The sequence below is a fragment of the Podarcis liolepis genome (assembly GCF_965112155.1).
Source record: "Podarcis liolepis genome assembly, chromosome: 4".
In the NCBI taxonomy this organism is placed as follows: domain Eukaryota; kingdom Metazoa; phylum Chordata; class Lepidosauria; order Squamata; family Lacertidae; genus Podarcis; species Podarcis liolepis.
The window spans coordinates 55,619,826-55,637,921 of NC_139558.1; the positions used below are offsets into that span (position 1 = coordinate 55,619,826).

Sequence of the window (18,096 nt, forward strand, 5' to 3'; positions counted from 1 at the left end):
CCAAAGGGGCCAGTGTTTTCTTATTGGTCCCCAAAAGCATCCATCATAAATGTCCAGATGGCAAAATGTAGGGAGGGGGTAAATACTATAAACTGCCCTGTGATCCTTGGATAAAGGGAAGTTTATGAATTAAATAAATAAATAAATTCCTGTGAATTCACATTTTAAGATTTTATTAGGAAGAGAGGGAAATTCCAGTAGCCCTTTCCCCCTGCCCCCACTTCAAGGCTTTTCGTCAATAGAAATGTTCTAAGTGGAATCTTGTGCCATTTTTTTTTTTACATTCTTATCGTGCTTGAAACTGAGGCTTGCCAATGAAATCGGTTGATAGTTAAGACATTCCTTGTATTCTGAATTACCAACTTCCTTCCCCTTCTGGTCTCAAAAGCTCTAGTCGTATGATATGGGCGGAGGGATGAGAAAAAGTATTGTATACTTTATAGAAAGTCTGAATGCACTATTAAAAAACAAACAAACCAGCTAAAATTCTCTGCTTTCCATTCTCTTGATCCTAGAAAGTGTTATTTTCCTTGGGTGGGTCATTCCTTTATTATGCTGATCGTTTCAAGCTCTACAGTGCCTTTTGTGCCAGCCATACAAAAGTTCCAAAAGTTCTTGTGAAAGGTAAGAGCTATATGAACGCAACATACCTCCCTTATTCTCAAATTGTGTGGTAGCCTCTCTCAAGCCGTAACATTGCATCACTACGTGCAGGGTTTGGGCAATGCTAGAGCTATATGTGCTTGTAGCCCTGTGAATACAGACATGGATTATTTTGCTGTGCGATCTTTTGAGGTCTTTCAAAACTGTTAATACAGGTTTAATACCAGGATGATGAGTGATACAATATGTGTGTCACTTTTTCTCTCTTTTTTCCTCTTGTATATTGGATGGTAACAAACCTATTCAGAGTTCTCTTTGCTTAAGTAATTCATCTTCTGGAAACTGGGGTGCTTGTATCAGCAAACTCTTCCCCAAACAAACTAGATAGAATGGCAGTTCCATCTTCTTAAGCTCCAGAGGAGTATTTTATTTTTTTATAGCTACCTGCAAAATTAATCATACACAGAAGTTTCCTGTGAAATATTTATGTATATAGGGAAATGGTTCCTTTACAGCACAGCTTGCATATCCATAATGCATATATATCTTTATCAGGAATGACTTGTGGGTGGAAAAGGAAGTTGCAAGTTCTGTAGTGTAACATAAGGTTGATTTATTTTTGCACAGGGATCCATTGATCCCTGGACTGCATTCAGGTCTGTGCACATATCAAGTGGGGGAGGCCAAAGAGGGAGCCATTTCATGAAGCCTCCTTTCTGCTAGTCCATACAAATATTTATCATGGATGGTGTACATAGAGGATGTGTTGGCTGGTGCTATGGGTGGGATGAGGCAGGTAGCTCTAGGTAGGAGAGGAGATGGAGAGTTGCTTCATGTATTGTCATATAACGTTAATCAGCTTTCTGGCAACCAAGGAAGTTCAAATGGCATTGGGAGGATGTAATCACCATACAGTATTTAATATCTGATGGGAAACCACAGGGAAGAAGCTGGACCACTGGTCCATCTAGATCAATATTGATCCATCTAGCAGGGGCTGTCCAGGATTTCAGGCAGGAGTCTTTCCTAGTTGTGTCTTGAAACGCCTGAGATTGAACCTAAGACCTCTCCGCAGGTAAAGCGTTTGCTTTAGCACTGTGCTACAGTCCCCCTCTCCTCCAGGGAGCAAGCCCTAGGAAGGGAAGAGGCCTTCTGTTAATGACCTGCCCATGAAGCTGCGTACCACAATCTTCAAATACTGCCAGCCAACAATACTTTTCTCTTGTGCCTTCCAAGTGGATTTAAAAAAAAAAAAATGCAGTCCATGTGCAAACTTACACTCCCTTACCTCCCTGTACAAACCCTGTGCATGTCAGCTGATTCCATTATAGGCACCTCATTCAACTGACTGTTTCCGTATCCATTTTCATGAAGTCACATTTCCATGCTTGAGTTTTGGGTATTTTTCTCACCGCTTTCGCCACCACCCTCATCACCTGCCTTCCTGTTTTCTTGTTGGAATGGTGCTTGAGAAATCTGTCACCCCACAAACCATATGGGTGGTGGCTACACCTTAAAATGTAATAATATTCATCTTATTGTAAATCTGTATTTTGTTTGCCACCTTGAGTACCTTCAGGCAGAGAGAGTGGTAGATAAATAATATGTAATAATATTTTTTTAAAAAATGAAGCGAAACATTTTCGTCATGTCCTGAGAGTTGCTTTTTATTTCCAATCCTTTAGCTAAGACAGACACTGCGTTTAAGGCTTTTTTGGATGCTCAGAATCCCAGACGACAACACTCGTCCACGCTAGAGTCGTACCTCATCAAACCCATCCAGAGGATATTGAAGTACCCTCTTTTGCTGAAAGAACTCTTTGCCCTCACTGATGCAGACAGTGAAGAGCATTATCACCTGGATGGTAAGCTGATATTGAGTGTGATTTTAAAGCTTAACGTGTGCCAAGTTTTATTACGCATTTGTTTTTGTCAAATGTTCCTGCATCCTACTTGCAAGTGTCCCACAGACAGCTGCAGGAGACCAGGATGCTGGACCAGGCAAGCCTTTGGTCTAATCCAGGAGGGCCCTTCTTGTGTTCTGTAAAGCCACTTAACATGTTACAAGGTGACCCACATTTGTAACTCTTGAAAGGAGTTCATATAGCTAAAAGTATGTGGGGAACCTGCACCTAGAGGTTTAATTGGTCCTTGCTTATGAAGATGTGGGGTAGGGATAAAGGGATGTTTTGTTGCATGTTTTCAGATGTGCCAAAGCCCTTCAAGCAGTACAGAAAAGATAAAGTCAACCCACCCTGGAAATTTTAGGGATCTTAACTGAGAAGCTATGTGCTTGAAGATAGTCTCTAGGAGTGCATACACAGGGCAACACCTGCACATTTTGTTCTGTAATTGATCACACCAGTGGGTGGTCATGCTGTTGCATTAACACATGCAGAGCATTCAGTTTTGCATGTGTTGCTGAGTAGTTAAAAACGGTGTATGTGCAATACTGTAGTATGCATTGCATGGCTGCGTAACTGGTTGTGATTCATTAAAAATAAAATTGCACAGCTACTGTCCCTCAGTACTATCAAGACTGTAGTTCAGTGAGTCCAAATTTAATCACTGCTTCTTCACACACTCTGCCCAGCCTGCACTAACTCTCCTGTTTGGCTGATAAATCACAGCATTGCTGCAGACTGAGGGACATAATGAAAAGATAATGCAGGAAAAAGAATAACCTATTCCCGGCCAGCAGGTCAAATACATTGTGATGGAAGGTGTTGTGTTGCAAACCAAGAGCACAAGGACAATTGTCTATATATTCTAAAAATGCAGTAGAAATGTAATGCAGACAAAATCTCCCAAAGGATAGTAATGCAGTCTGGTATCTCTGCTCTCATTGCTTTCCGTTTCTTTGCCTTTCTTCATTAAAGTGGCCATAAAAACAATGAACAAAGTTGCCAGCCATATTAATGAAATGCAGAAAATCCATGAGGAATATGGTGCTGTGTTTGACCAGCTCATTGCAGAGCAAACAGGAGACAAAAAAGAGGTAAGGGCATGTTCTTGATAATTTGAAAGATATTTTGATTTTTTTTTAAAGGATGATATATCTTTTGTGACTTAAGAATTTAATCTCTTATTTCTAATTGTTAGTTCTATTTTCTTGCACTGTCTCACAAAGCATAAACAACACATACACTCCAGAAGACACGCCTTGGTGGCAACTGTATAAATTCTGGTTCAGGTACTGTGTTGGTATGGTATATATAGCCTTCTGAAAGGAGATCTTTATCCCAGATGATATCTGTGCTGGGTTCAAACTGATTTTATGTCTCTTGTCTGAAACTGTTACATATAAGTTGTAATTGTTTTTATATATGCAACTCTTTTATATAAGCCTGTTTTATATTTTTGTTATATTTTAAATCACTTTGGGATGCCTCAGTGGAACTGATTTATAAATTATTAAATTAAATAAATAATGCATAACTATCCAACCCATGCACTATATGACTGTCCTGTCTATATATCCAGGCTGCTTGGGTTTGTTTCCTTTTCCTTCGCTTTCAGCCTATATTCCTCGAAACAATGATGTGGCCAATGGTGCATTAGAAAGTAATGTTTAATACCTGTAAAGAAAGCCTATCTGGAAGCTGAAAATGGAAATTGTTAGGACTAGGGTTGTCATTCAAAGAAATCTTAGCCAATAAATTGTATGGGTTTCATTGGTTTATGTTAGATTACATTTACCCATGCATCATTCAAAGAAAAAACATTATCTTAAATATACTAGGAATGCCTAAAATTGGAACTGCTTGTCTTGTTCCTAGCATCAGCTGATGCTGAGGACATGAAATTCACATGCCTTGCTTTTCAGCACCAGCCAGTGCATCTTCTCTCTTCCATTTGGGGTAGGGAGTACAGCCTGCAGTAGGCCAGGAATGGAGAACCTCAGGCCCAGGGGCCAGATCTGCTCCTCCAGGCCTTCGTTTGACACACGTTGCAGTTTTTGAATCATGTCTTTTGTTTAGACTTGCAAAGCCATCATTTTAAAATCCCATTACAAGAATTCACCTGCATGCTTCAGTGTCAATAATTTTATGGAACCAGTTTTTAAAATGCACACTGACATTTCTTTTCTGTCTGCGTTTCTCTGGTTGGCAGGTTGCAGATCTTTCTATGGGAGACTTACTTTTGCACACCACAGTCATCTGGCTTAATCCTCCCACATCGCTTGGGAAGTGGAAAAAGGAACCTGAATTGGCAGCATTTGGTATGTGCTTTCCCCCCAAAAAACAAAGCAAATGATAGTTTTCATTTAGAACTTAGGCAGAATTTGCCAGTGATTGTTTCTGGGGTCACAGCTCCAGGGGCGCCTCCTACCATTCCAGGTTAGTGCTTTAACACAGCCTTGCAAATAAGCCCACAAAAGTTGCTAGCTTGCAACAGTGCTGGGGCCTGGCAGAAGAGAAATGAGGAGCTGTGTTCCTCTTGCAGCAGCCTGCTACATTTTTGTGCTGGGCACAGAAGAGGGGGCTTCCTTCTTCTGGTAGCTTGGCTTTTATGCTAAGCAAAGGGGAGGGGCAGAGTGTTCTATCCCTGCTGTTTGGCCTGCATAGGAGTCCTTGCTGCTAGGGGTGGACTACCAGGCCAGTGCTTAAATGTAAACTACTTTAGCAATAAACAGTAAGTGCAAGAAAAAGTAAAGGTAAAGGTAAAGGTACCCCTGCCCGAACGGGCCAGTCTTGACAGACTCTGGGGTTTGTGCGCCCATCTCACTCAAGAGGCCGGGGGCCAGCGCTGTCTGGAGACACTTCCGGGTCACATGGCCAGTGTGACAAAGCTGCATCTGGCGAGCCAGTGCAGCACACGGAACGCCGTTTACCTTCCCGCTGGTAAGCGGTACCTATTTATCTACTTGCACCCGGGGGTGCTTTCGAACTGCTAGGTTGGCAGGCGCTGGGACCGAGCAGCGGGAGCGCACCCCGCCGCGGGGATTCGAACCACCGACCTTTCGATCGGCAAGCCCTAGGCGCTGAGGCTTTTACCCACAGCGCCACCCGCGTCCTTAAATGTAAACTACTTTAGCAATAAACAGTAAGTGCAAGAAAAAGTACCTTCCCCTAAAAAAAAGTAGTGTCTGTTGTGCCACAGGACTTCCATGCACCAAAATTGCTCCTCCTGCCATGTGGAATGTATAGTTCATGAAATCGCCTCTGCATTGTGAGTAGGTTAGGCATGGGTAAAGGTAAAGGGACCCCTGACCATTAGGTCCAGTCGTGACCGACTCTGGGGTTGCGGCGCTCATCTCGCTTTATTAGCCAAGGGAGCCGGTGTACAGCTTCCAGGTCAGCATGACTAAGCCGCTTCTGGCGAACCAGAGCAGTGCACGGAAACACCGTTTACCTTCCCGCCAGAGCGGTACCTATTTATCTACTTGCACTTTGACGTGCTTTCGAACTGCTAGGTTGGCAGGAGCAGGGACCGAGCAACGGGAGCTCACCCCGTTGCGGGGATTTGAATCGCCTACCTTCTGATCAGCAAATCCTAGGCTCTGTGGTTTAACCCACAGCGCCACCCGCGTCCCTTAGGCATGGGTACCATGAGCTTATAGGTTTTGGCTGAACTGAATCAGCAGATCCTGAAAATTACTCTTCACGTGTCAGTCATGTAAATTTAGGAGCCCAGTCTGCTCTGGTTGAAAATGGTGTCTAACCATGATCAACCAGTTTCTCCTTCCACCCTCAATTTAGATCCATCGGAGCTATTGGCCTACATTTTACTCCCATGTAAATGTTGATGCTGGTTCCTTTCCTTAGCACAGCAGTGTGGCAGAATTAATTGCCTGCAGATGAACTAGGAATGCATGACAATTTAATAAGATTAGCAGCATGGATTTTTAAAAAACTCTTTTGAAGTAATACATTGGCTTTGTAACTTATGGATATCTGGGACTTTATTCACTGAATTTTGTCCTTTTTAAATATATGAGCTACTATTATGTTGATTGCTTATAGGAACCTTATTCAATCAAGAAAATTAACTGGTAATCATTAAACTGCTTGCTCTGGAGTAATCCCATTATAATGCATAAAATAATTCCCACAATATGTAGTTTGATGATAACCAGTTTAAGTGTCTGTAATGTTTTTAATATAAAGCTATTATCTAGAACTATGGTGGGCAGACTTCAGGTTTGTGAGATGTGCTTCATTTTTTATTAGAGCCCTTACTTAGATCCACCAACCAGAGCCTAATGCAAAAGACATGAATTTAGTATTAAATTCCATAAATTTGCTTTCGGTATCAGAGCTGAATGGTGCTCACACTCCTTCCATGCTCAAACCCATTCCTGTTTATCTTAATCTTTCTTCATTTCAGGAATATAATGTTAGGATGAGGGGAAGTCAGAAATCCATGCCTATTTACTGCAAACCAATCAGAGATATACCAGTAGATTGAGATATATTCTCTGCCCACCCCTGATTTAGAATACTTGCGTGCAAAGGTATAATAATATATCTGTAGCAGTTGGGGTGGGGGGGGGAAACAGTGTACTGACACTTGATTTTGTCAGCATCTATTGTAGGTAGTATAAATTATTTCATATTTTTAATAAGCTATGTCTTTTTAATGTTTTGCATTCATAACCCCCCACCATCACTATATTGTTTTGAAAGCTAATGTATCAGCATTACAAATGATAATATTTCCCAACCATGTTTTTTATTGTAAAATATTTCAATGATAATGTTATTATGTTTTTATATATTTTGGGAGCCGCCCAGAGCGGCTGGGACAACCCAGTTAGATGGGTGGGGTATAAATAAGAAAATGATGATGATGTGATAATCATTTGAAATTTCCAAGCATAAACTTAGTTGTTTGGGTGCATGGGATATGTACTTGGGGATGTATCCACCTCCCCTTTTCCCACTCCTTTGACTTAACAATCTATTCCATGCTACAAATTACTGGTTTTCTCTATATTTTGGTCCCTCTCTAGTATTCAAAACTGCTGTGGTTCTTGTCTATAAAGATGGCTCCAAACAGAAGAAAAAATTGGTAAGTTATTCTATTACAGTAAATAACACTATCAGTAACTCCTTTAAAACCAACACATGCTGAAGCTTCCTTGCAGTTCCCAGTAGATAGACTTACACATGTGAAGTCACCTCTCAGGAAGGGATGTGGAGGCAGAAGCCGGACTGCCTTTGAAGGACTCCATCTTTCTGTTAGCTTGAAGAACACAGGAAGAGCCCTGTTGTATCAGATTAATGGCCCATCTAGTACAGCATCCTGTTCTCACAGTGGCCAACCAAATGCTTGTGAGAAACCCAGAAAGCGGGATCTGAGTGGAACAGCGCTCTTTCCTCCTGCTTGTTTCAGCAGCTCGTATTCAGAAGCATGCCACCTCCAAGTGTACAGATAGCATTGTGCTGACAGGTTGCATCTCAGCTGGGAAGCTGTGCCCCTCAAAGGATGCCTTTGAGGGGCACAATGCTATCCTTCAAAGGTAGCCTCCCAATGGATAGGCAACATCGCAGGTGACTTCCAGTAAAGTCAGATGGGCAACTTGAGGTGGACAGTGCACCTCACCCCAATTCTTTTGAAGGAACTGAGCACAACTGTTGCTTATATTAAGCAGCTCTCCTCAATTTCATATGACATTGTCAGAATCATTGCAGGCACTTGCAGTTGCTATTTTGGACACAGTCAGCAGCTACACAGTGCATTGCACACCTTGCATTGTACAGTGCAGTGTTTCTCAAATGTGGAGGGGCGTTGGGGGGGACTATTGTAGATCGGAGGGCCAGGAGTGTTTTAATCCTTTTGAAAATTCAAATAAAATAATTAGGGGAGCAAGGTTTGAAGGGGGTATGAGATTTAAATGTTAGTTAAAAGAGGGCATGGGTTGAAAAAGATTGAGAAACACTGCCTTAGTACTTTACTAGCTGAGAGAAGCTGAGCGGACTTTGATAAGTCATTACCAGTTCCCAGATCTGGAAGAAGCTGCAAACAGTATAGTATGGACAGTACACCACATTGCAAAATAAAACCGACAAATAGTATTTGTGAGATATTTGAACCTAAAGTTTTCTCAGGTCTGTGGGATGGGGAGGTGGTCAACAGAGGAGTGATTGCCTTTCATTCCCAGGCAAGTGGAATGAAAGAAACCTGAATGCAGTGCTGGCTAGCAACATTATTTCTTAAGAAATGGGCAGAGATAGATTGCTAAAGGAAAGGGAAAACACATTCGTAGGAAAGAGTTTCATTAGCTTTATTTTTGTGGATACTTCAGACCACAGGTGTGAAGTCAGTGCTATAAAAATAATAATAGGCATGGTTCTCTCCCCGCTCTTATATAGGGAGGATCACACAGGGCTTCAATATACGAAGACTCAGACCCATTCCGTTTCCGTCACATGATTCCTTTAGAAGCTCTGCAAGTTCGGGCACCGGCAAGCGCAGGTAGCAAGCAAACATTTTTCTTTGTGTTTGGATCTGCTTTTAATTTATTTTTTTACTACAATGTAAGTTTGTTGTTCTAGCCAAAGATCATGACAAACCAGCCCGCAGCAACAGTACCAAGAAAACAATACATATCATAAGAGCCATAATATGAGCCAACATCCATGATGTGTTTATCTTACTTAAAAACCTTTGTGCTTTCCCAGACATTCAAGGCAGGTACCAAAACATACGTACAAAAAATAGAGCAAATAAAAGCAAGTTCCAACAACAGAAAAATAGAAAATAACCTCAACAGACTCTTCGATGTAAAACCAAATGAAAGACTGAAAAAATACAGCAACTGTCTAGCATACTATGCCTTTTGGTGTGGCAAATGTGGCTGTTCAGCTTCTCCTGAAATTAAAACACACTATCTCTGCTGTAGTGAACTCTGTGTGGGCTGCCCTTGAAAAAAGTTTGTAAAATACCATGGTTCCAAAATTCATTATTACACTGGCACGAGTGTAGAACCCATACAATTTCACTCCAAAAACATGGATTAATTACTTCTTTCTGACTGCAGTTCATTATTCTGGTTTTAACCTTAAATGTCCCACATGACCTACGTACTGAAGGAAGCCTCCCCAGTTTTTGTGCTTCCAGATCCTTTGAGGAAGCTCTTATGAGTACCCTGCCATTTAATTGCAGTGGTTCACTATTAACTCTAGAGCCTCTTTGGTGGTGGTAACACCTTGTTGGTGCTGAGACATCTTGCTCAGGGATGGCCTCCCTGCTGCCGCCACATAAGTGAGAGATGTCAGCAAACCTTTGCCTAAATTTTGACTGATTTGAAAAGAGGAAATGGCTTAAATTTTTGCCTGTTAATTTTTTTATTTTGATGGAGTATTGCGACTGATTTCTTTAATATTCTGTAAGCCACTCAAAGCCATTCTTCTGAGCACTGAATGAATCATCCTGCCATGATCCCAGGCCTCATTTGCCATGTTCAGTGAAATGCTTGTTTAGGCATGCAAGGCAGCCTTATTTGAGGTTGATCACTGCTGAGTTTGAGTCACTCAAAAGACTTGCTGGGAACGACTGGGTCCTATGCTATAGCAATGTTAGTTTTTCTTATTTCAGAGCATTCCCAATCCCTTTTAAGCAGTGGCTTCATGTTGCTGACCAACCATTAAAACAAGCAAACCACCGTTCATTTCCTACACATATAAAGAAAGGTTTAAACCTCAAGCTGCCAGATTGTGTTTCCAACTTGGAAGGTGGTTTAGGTTAGCATTGATGTTCATCTGGTCCTTCCTTGATTGCAACTCACTTGTCTTGTAGTACTGCATGTCGGTCTACAAAAATTCTATTGTCTGATCTGATCTCCAGAAACTGCTGTCATGGAGAGTAAATAGAGAGACACTTTTTTGAAGTGCATGAAACAAGTATTCCTAATGTGCGCTGCTGGTGTGCACTGCATGTGGCCTGGCTGTATGAGTTGTTAGGTTCACTCTGGTGAAAGCTGAATCTTGTTGAACAGCTGGAAGCCCACTAGCAAGCAGAGAAGCTGCATGAAGCCCTAAAAACAGATAGCGGAATAGTTTTGTGGCAAGTGAGCCTACAATTCTTTTCTCTGTTGTGCTGTAACATGCAGGCTCGAGAGTACAACTTACGACTGGAAATGTTGCCCTTGAAACCACAGAATAAGCAATAAGAGATCATCCCAAAGGAGTAGCCTTGGCTGTTCTCTTATTTCATTCTCTTTGCTTTAAAATGTGGATTGTGCAGCCCGTGGCTCCTCTGGAAGTACCCAAACTCTCATTTGGTGCAGCCTTTAGAAGCTGATGCTCACACAGTCCTGGTGAATCTTGCATAGCTCTCCCTTTTGTCAGTCACGGGGGATGGCCGTAGTAGCCATGAAAATTCAAAACACTGTTTTTTTAAAGTGTTTTTATCTTTCTTCTAGACGCAGAGGCCAATTCTGTCTGTGAGATTGTTCATGTGAAATCTGAGTCTGAAGGCAGGCCAGAGAGGTCATTCCACCTTTGTTGTAGGTAAGAGAGTGCTGTTTTTAAATATACAAATATATTTGACTCTTGTAATGAAGCTTATTGTTACTGTTTATTGTAAGCCACTCTGAAAGCCACAGCCAAGAGCAGCCAACAAAAGATGAATGAACAGATCAATAGTTGGATAGAGGACTAGATAATGTTGAGGAAAGCTGGGCATAGAACTGGAAAACCTGGGTTTGATTCTGACCATTGCCAGGGTCTTTCTGTGGCCTTGACATTGTTCTGCTCCTTAGTTCCCGGTCGGTAGTGTTAGAACAGTGGCTGATCTGACAGGATTCTTGTGAGGGTGAACTCAGTTAAGATTGTACAGCAGCTTGCAACATTATAGAGCAAATTAAGTTAAATAAATAGAATGCAAATGCAAACAGTTTTGCTAACTTGGTGCCTTACTTGTGTTCCTTTTTTCCTTTCTTTCTTTCTTTCATCTAGTTCCCCAGATCATCGGAAGGACTTTCTGAAGTCTATTCACTCAATATTACGCGACAAGCACAGAAGGCAGCTTCTTAAAACTGAAAGTTTGCCTTCATCCCAGCAGTATGTTCCTTTTGGAGGAAAAAGACTCAGTGCTTTAAAAGGTGCAAGGCCAGCTATGAACAGGGCAGGTACTGTAGGGTTACAGCTTTTCAAGATCTCGGTAACCCAACCACCGCTGTAAGACACGCCTGAGTTCTTTATTTGTGCAAAATGGTGGTGGTGCTTTCATGTTCCTCATGAGTTCAAATCTCACTCTTCCTTTAAAAGCACATTGCTCAGGGTGTGGGGGATTGTACTTTGGCAAGAACCTTTCAAGCTTGAAAGTTATCCAGGTGGGGTTATTTACTAGTCCATCAGATGTGTTACCAATAGGCAGACATTTACGTTTAGGAAGGCAAGTGTCTCTGTCCACAGAAGACCCCTTGTAAGGTGGATCCATGCCTACCCAATTTAGTAGTAGACCTTGAAGCAAGAGGGAAATTGCTGACTTTTCAGCTTCTGTCTCTATTTTTTATTTATTTCATAGGCTGCCTTTTGGGGGTGGGGACTACCTGCATTTCCCATGACTTAGGGCAGGTGGTTGCATTATCAGTTGACCTTCAGCAAACTAACAAACTGGAAAGCGTATAATTGTGGGACAGAGTAGAGAGGAAAAGTTGTGCTGTCTTCAAGAAAAAGCAAAATATGGAGCTTTACGGGATTTTTATCCTGGATCTAAGTGAAAAATTAACCGTGTATCCTGGGTATTTTTACCTCTTTTGTAACAGACCAATAATATTAACAGCAGGACTTTTTGTGCAAGACTCTGCACCTCAGAGGCCTGGTTATGAGTGCTGAGGAAAAACAAACTGGCCTTTTGCTTTCTGCTGTAGAGCTCCCTTAATTTCCTGCTGACTCCTTTTGTTCCTAAATAGCAGAACATTTGTCTCAAGAGAGCAGGAACTGTGTAATGCTCTACCTTTTTCTCCACTTTAAAATTCTACAGCCTGACTGTTAACTTTATGATGTCAGGTTTGGGGGTGTTTCTGATTGGTGGTTAAGTATCAAACAGCTTAGAATTAGGTTTGAGCCTAATTCACAAGCAAGCAACTTGTACTGGAATAGCTACACAGTTGCTGGGAGGATCTCTTGAGAATGACCAAAGGGGTTTGCTTCTCCTTTGGAATAGACACACATCCATGGACTTGTACAGTCTTCTTTAGCATCTATTCATTATCAGTTCCCTACAATCTCTGGATCTGATCCATACTTAGCCTGTGCTATGCGGACTTCTGGGGAGGAGAGTATAACCTTAACTCACTTTCCCCTCTTAAGCTCACAATTAAGCAAGAAGGAATAGGAAATTGGTTCATCCTTAAATACATCTTTTTGGTCCATTTCATAAGAAAGTAGGGTGGTCTGCATTTACACACGGGGCATTTTTGGTTGCTTCAGTTCATCAGAGACCTATTGAGCATGGGCACCATTTGTCATGTAGTGAATGGCCTGAAGTTTGAAGGGGAGGTGCATGTGTCAGGGAATCTTATTGAACAGCATTTCTTCATGCATCTCCCATTGCTTGTTTCTTCTGGGTGCACAAGTGCACCCCCCCATCAAAAGCTATGGCATTCACTGCAAGACATGCAGAATTCTTGGGAAAGCATGTTTTCCCTCTAAGGAGATCTTAGAACAGGGAAGTTCAAGCCTGCGGGCCAAACGCCAAGCCTCTGAATCCAGCCTTTGGAACTCTCCGCAAGCTGCAGTCCTTCCATCAGGCCACACCCTTCACCAGCGTAGCGCCGCACCTCTGCCTTTTGCATGGCTAGAATGCAACCCACTGTATGTACCAAAGTAAGAGTCGCTTCTGCTACTGCAGCCATTTTTGCCTCTTGCCATCTCTGGCAGGCAGACCCTGGAAGGCTTCCCATGAGGGCATATGGCACCTCAGGCTGACACAAGGTTCCCAACCTGTGCCATAGAATAATAGAGCTGCAAAGATGGAGGACCATTAAATACCAACCACCCTTTCCACAAAGCAGGATTGGCTGTTTGTCACTATGGCCCTGGCACGAAAAGCAAACAGGCAACAAAATGGGGTCCATTATCCTAGTGTTAGGAGCTGCTGGAGGCCAGATTTCTCAAAGGTCACTGGCAAAATTTATAATTCCCAGAAACTGTCTAAAATTTGAGTTGCCTGCACAGAAAACGTTGGTGTAAAAATTGCTCAATCTTCTTCTTGGCAGCTGACCCTTGACTAATATAATTATGAAAAAGGATTTGGAAGCCAAATTCTGGGGGGAAGTGTTTTGTAACCAATTGTTTGTAAAAGCATCTGGGGTTTTATTTTTGTGTGTGCACACAGTGTCTGCCCCAAGCAAGTCTCTTGGGAGGCGGCGGAGGAGGCTGGCTCGAAACAGATTTACCATTGATTCAGACGCCGTGTTCGCCAGCAGTCCCGAGAAAGAGCCCCAGCAGGCCTCCAACAACAAGGACACTGACCGCTGGGTAGAAGAACAGTTTGACCTCGGCCAGTACGAAGAGCAAGAGGACATTAAAGAAACCGACATTCTCAGTGACGACGAAGAATACTGCGAGCCTCTGCGGAGCACCATGGTGGAAAAAGAACTTCAGGAGCAGCTACAGGCGGCTTCCATTACAAGCAGCCAGTCATGCCGAGGCGACAAAGTGCGGTTTGCTTTGGGGACGCATGCGTCCAGAATGACTCAGCTAAAGAAGCAAGCTGCTCTCTCTGGAATTAATGGCAGCATGGAAGGCAACAGTGAAGAGGTCATCTGGGTCCGCCGTGAAGATTTCGTACCACCAAGGAAACTGAACACTGAGCTTTAGAGCTGCCACTTTCTCATTAGATGGTAGGCATAGATGTGCCCCCAACCCACCCTTACACATTGTGGAGAATGACCCTATGGAATGCACACTTGCACATACAGTTATGGCAGCTAAACTGGTTGAAACCACACAGCCTCCCCCACTTTCTCTTTTCTCTTAAGGTAATGCGTAACAGGGGAGGGGGAAGCAAAACAAACTGGAATGAGCTTGAGTCCTTCTCTGTACATTACCAAGGGCTTTATTTATTCGAAACTAATCAGGCGCTGCATATTGAAATGCGATGCATAGATCTTACTAGAATACACATTGCTGTGGTTGTGTGTATGTGGTTTTAAAAAAAATAATAAAAATGCATCAAATTTGCTTAAGTTGATAGCACAAGCAGCAAACAAATTTTATATGTGACATGTCAATCATGGGTTCATCTTAAGCAAGGAAGCTGCAAGGAATAAGTCTTTCAGGCTGCAGTATTCTTATATCCCCCTTAAGCATCAACATTTCTCACTCTCATCCAGCAAGGGAGTTCCATGCCAAGAAGCGGACATCAGTGCATGGACTTCCCTAATTTATGGGATGCCATGGTTTGCATTTGAGTGGAGGGGGAAAAAAAATCTTTCATTCAGTACCCAGGGGTATGCATGGGGTGGACCTGCACTGCGCATGCACTGCTGAACAGATATTTGGGGCTGTCAGCTCGGAATGGTCCAGTCACTTGCTTGGGGAGGAACCAGAACTAGGCTCCCCTTTCCCCCATCCCTTCACAAGTGATCAGTACTGACAACACCAAACGTTTGTTTGGCATGGGAGGTACTTGTACACAGTAGCATTCACAAAGCTTACTGTCACCTAGGGAGGATCTCTGGATCCAGCAACACTATGTATATTTTAGGAATGTGTGAGGGAAAATCTGGAATTTATGTTGTGCCGAGTTCTCTTTGGTCTGTGGCTAGTCTGATTTAATGTCAACGTTGGAAGTTCTAGTTTTACATTAAAGAAAAAAATTATAACAATGCCAAACTCTTTTTTTATTTGAAAAAGAGATCCAAATTTAACACTTGAAAAAGATATTTTTTGTATTTTACCTGAAATGCAAGGGCACAAAGGGATGGGAATTTTACAGTGTTAGCCTGCAATCTTATGCACACTTGCTAGGGACTAAGTCTCATTTGACACAGCAGGACTTGTTTCCGAGTAAAGGTACATGAGATTGTGTTTTCGTTCCAACTCTAGGATGTAAAGCAACCCTTTTAGAAAGGGTTGAGGATGTTGGTTTTATAGTATAATTCTAAACTGGAAACTCTTAGGGATAATCTTTTTTTTCCTTTTTGTAAAATAAATATAAAACTGGACAGCTGTACATATTTGAGACTGGAATAAAGTTAGCAATGTCATTAAATAGCTGAGAAACCAAGAGGGTTAAATTAATCCCTGCTGTAAATTCTGTTGGAATAGACAGTCTGCGTCTAGGATGAGTTTGATCCTCTGTGGTTGATGAAGTTAGGGCTCAGGAAAAATTGAACATTTTGTGGCCAAAAAACCTGACCTCCTCCTATTATTATCCTCTGTAATATCAGTGTACTTATTGATTGCTCCCCTGCCCCAACCCACTGTGGAATATGAGCAATGTTCTGAACAATAAAACTTCTTTCTTTTTCAATTAAAAAATTCTTATTTAAACATCTGTAACAGGGTAAAGTTGTGACCGAAATTTAAAGATTTCCAAATAATTTTTAAAGAGCACTTTTTCTGTTTAAATATTTATATAGCTTTCCCATTTTAGTTTTGATCTGCAGAAAAAAAGGGGGGGGGAGAGAGTTTTGTTGTTTGGTTTGGGGTTTTTTGAAGGGATCATTTTTGTATCTATTGATGTTTGACACATTAGTAGGTACGCTGAAAGCCTAAAATTTTATAATAGCTTTAGGGATTCTATTTTATACAATCAGCTGTGGCTATATTTTGAGACGTGAATGGAAAATGTTACCGGGCGGCAGCACCAGCTGCCTTGTGTCCCAGCCAATATTGGAGTCTCACCCGCACTATATTCAGTGTTTTGAAAGTTTTATTGTCTTTAACTTTTGCAATCTCTCCATTGTTTTCTTAAAAAGCTTTAGCAAGGTTTTTACACCCTGTGTTATCTCACTATATTTAAATTCAAGTCGGTTGTGTACCAATTTATTAGACATGACAATGTTTTAGCTGTCCCCAGTAGAATACAATAAGCTTGTCAAATGCTGAACGTCCTGTACTTGGAGGGTGCCATTGTTCTTGTACATAACGTCATGAACTGTCAATGTCAAAGGTTCTTATATATTTCTTTTATAAGCTGAAAGAAGGTCTATTTTTATGTTTTTAGGTATATGAATGGAACGTTGTAAATGCCTGTCAAATAAAACAATACGGGGGAAAATATTGGAATAGCGTTGTCATGGCTGCGTGTGGCTATCCTGCTCTCTTTCAGTATAGACTGTTGCCTTTGCCTAACGAAAGAACATCAGCAAGCCTAAGCATTCTTAAAATTCCGAAAGCACGTTCCAGCCCATGTTTAGGTCGCCTATTGAAACTGATGAGACTTAGGCCGGCCTTAACTTTGGCCGAGTAGATCCCCTCATTTCAAATACACACACCTGTTTCTTGATCCCAACATATGTAGCACAGTACAAGTCCTCTTATCTGAACCTTGAATTTCTTGCAGATCTGGTCCTGATTTGGCACTGCAGGTCAGTTGTGACTCAAAGTTTCAACTGTGCTGTCCTTGTATCTATTTTGTAAGAAGATGTTGGGTAACATAAAGTGTACACCCGCATCACTCTTTCCCCACAAACAGGGCAGGCTTGCACATTCAGAAATTCTCTAAGTCTTGTGAACAAACAAGAGAGGTGCACAGGCTATGGGTATGCATGAACACCTATTTCATCCTTTTCTTCATCAATCATCTTCATTTTCCCACTTAAGGACCGCTGTGGCATGAGACCCCTTTCAGCCTAACAAGCTTGAGTGTGAACCCTGGGCGGCTTTGTGGGTGGGTGGTCTTCTGGGAGAGTTAGCTGAACGGAATGGGGTTGCATTCCCTCTGAAGGAGAAGAGATATAGCATGGGAATACTCCGTGAACCACCATTGTCATTTGAAGCTCAGGTGGCCTCTGTTGCCAGGAGAGCCTTTTGTTAGCTTTGTCAGCTCTGGACATTCCTGGATAGGGATAACCTGACCACTGTGGTTCACGTGCAGGTAACCTCAAGGGTGGATTATTGCAATGCGCCCTATGAGGGGGATGCCATTGGGTCTGGTCTGGAAGCTTCAATTAGTGCAGAATACTATGGCTAGACTGGTGCTGGGAACTGACCTCCAGCACATGGCACTGGTGTTAAAAAACCTGCACTGGCTTCCTATCTGCTACCAAACTAAGTTCAATGTTTTTCTACTAGCCCTGAAAGCTAAGGCCCAGGATACCTTTAAGGGCCACCTTGCCCAACACACCCTAAGACTATCACTGAAATCATTGGGGATAAATCACTAGTTGTTCCCTATGGGCCAGAAGCATGACTCATGCCATCAAGGAACCGTGCTTTCAGTGCTGTGGGCCCATCTCCTCCCTACTGAATTTTGTACACGTTATATTTTAAGCCACTTGGAGAACCATGTGGCGAAAAGCGAGCCCCCCCCCCCTTTAGCAATTAAATTAGCAGCTTAGCAATTCTGCTACTTTTCTTCCATTTCCAG

The 18,096-nt window shown here is 42.2% G+C and overlaps 1 protein-coding gene across 14 annotated transcripts in view; it reads left to right on the plus strand.

Annotated features, from left to right (window-relative positions):
* The window catches only part of TIAM1 (TIAM Rac1 associated GEF 1), a 188,274-nt gene extending 171,481 nt beyond the window's left edge, over window positions 1–16,793 (plus strand). For 11 of the 14 annotated variants that reach the window (XM_083500329.1, XM_083500326.1, XM_083500320.1 and 8 more), the window contains 9 exons: window positions 516–624; window positions 2,289–2,468; window positions 3,483–3,601; window positions 4,717–4,825; window positions 7,559–7,617; window positions 8,922–9,024; window positions 10,973–11,060; window positions 11,508–11,680; window positions 13,894–16,793. In XM_083500329.1, coding sequence (XP_083356455.1) covers window positions 516–624; window positions 2,289–2,468; window positions 3,483–3,601; window positions 4,717–4,825; window positions 7,559–7,617; window positions 8,922–9,024; window positions 10,973–11,060; window positions 11,508–11,680; window positions 13,894–14,378 — 1,425 coding nt within the window. In that variant the 3' untranslated portion in view covers window positions 14,379–16,793. Of the gene's footprint in view, window positions 1–515; window positions 625–2,288; window positions 2,469–3,482; window positions 3,602–4,716; window positions 4,826–7,558; window positions 7,618–8,921; window positions 9,025–10,972; window positions 11,061–11,507; window positions 11,730–13,893 lie in introns of all 14 variants that reach the window. The other 3 variants (XM_083500318.1, XM_083500319.1, XM_083500321.1) reach the window with 2 other exon arrangements.
* Window positions 16,794–18,096: the final 1,303 nt, after the last annotated feature.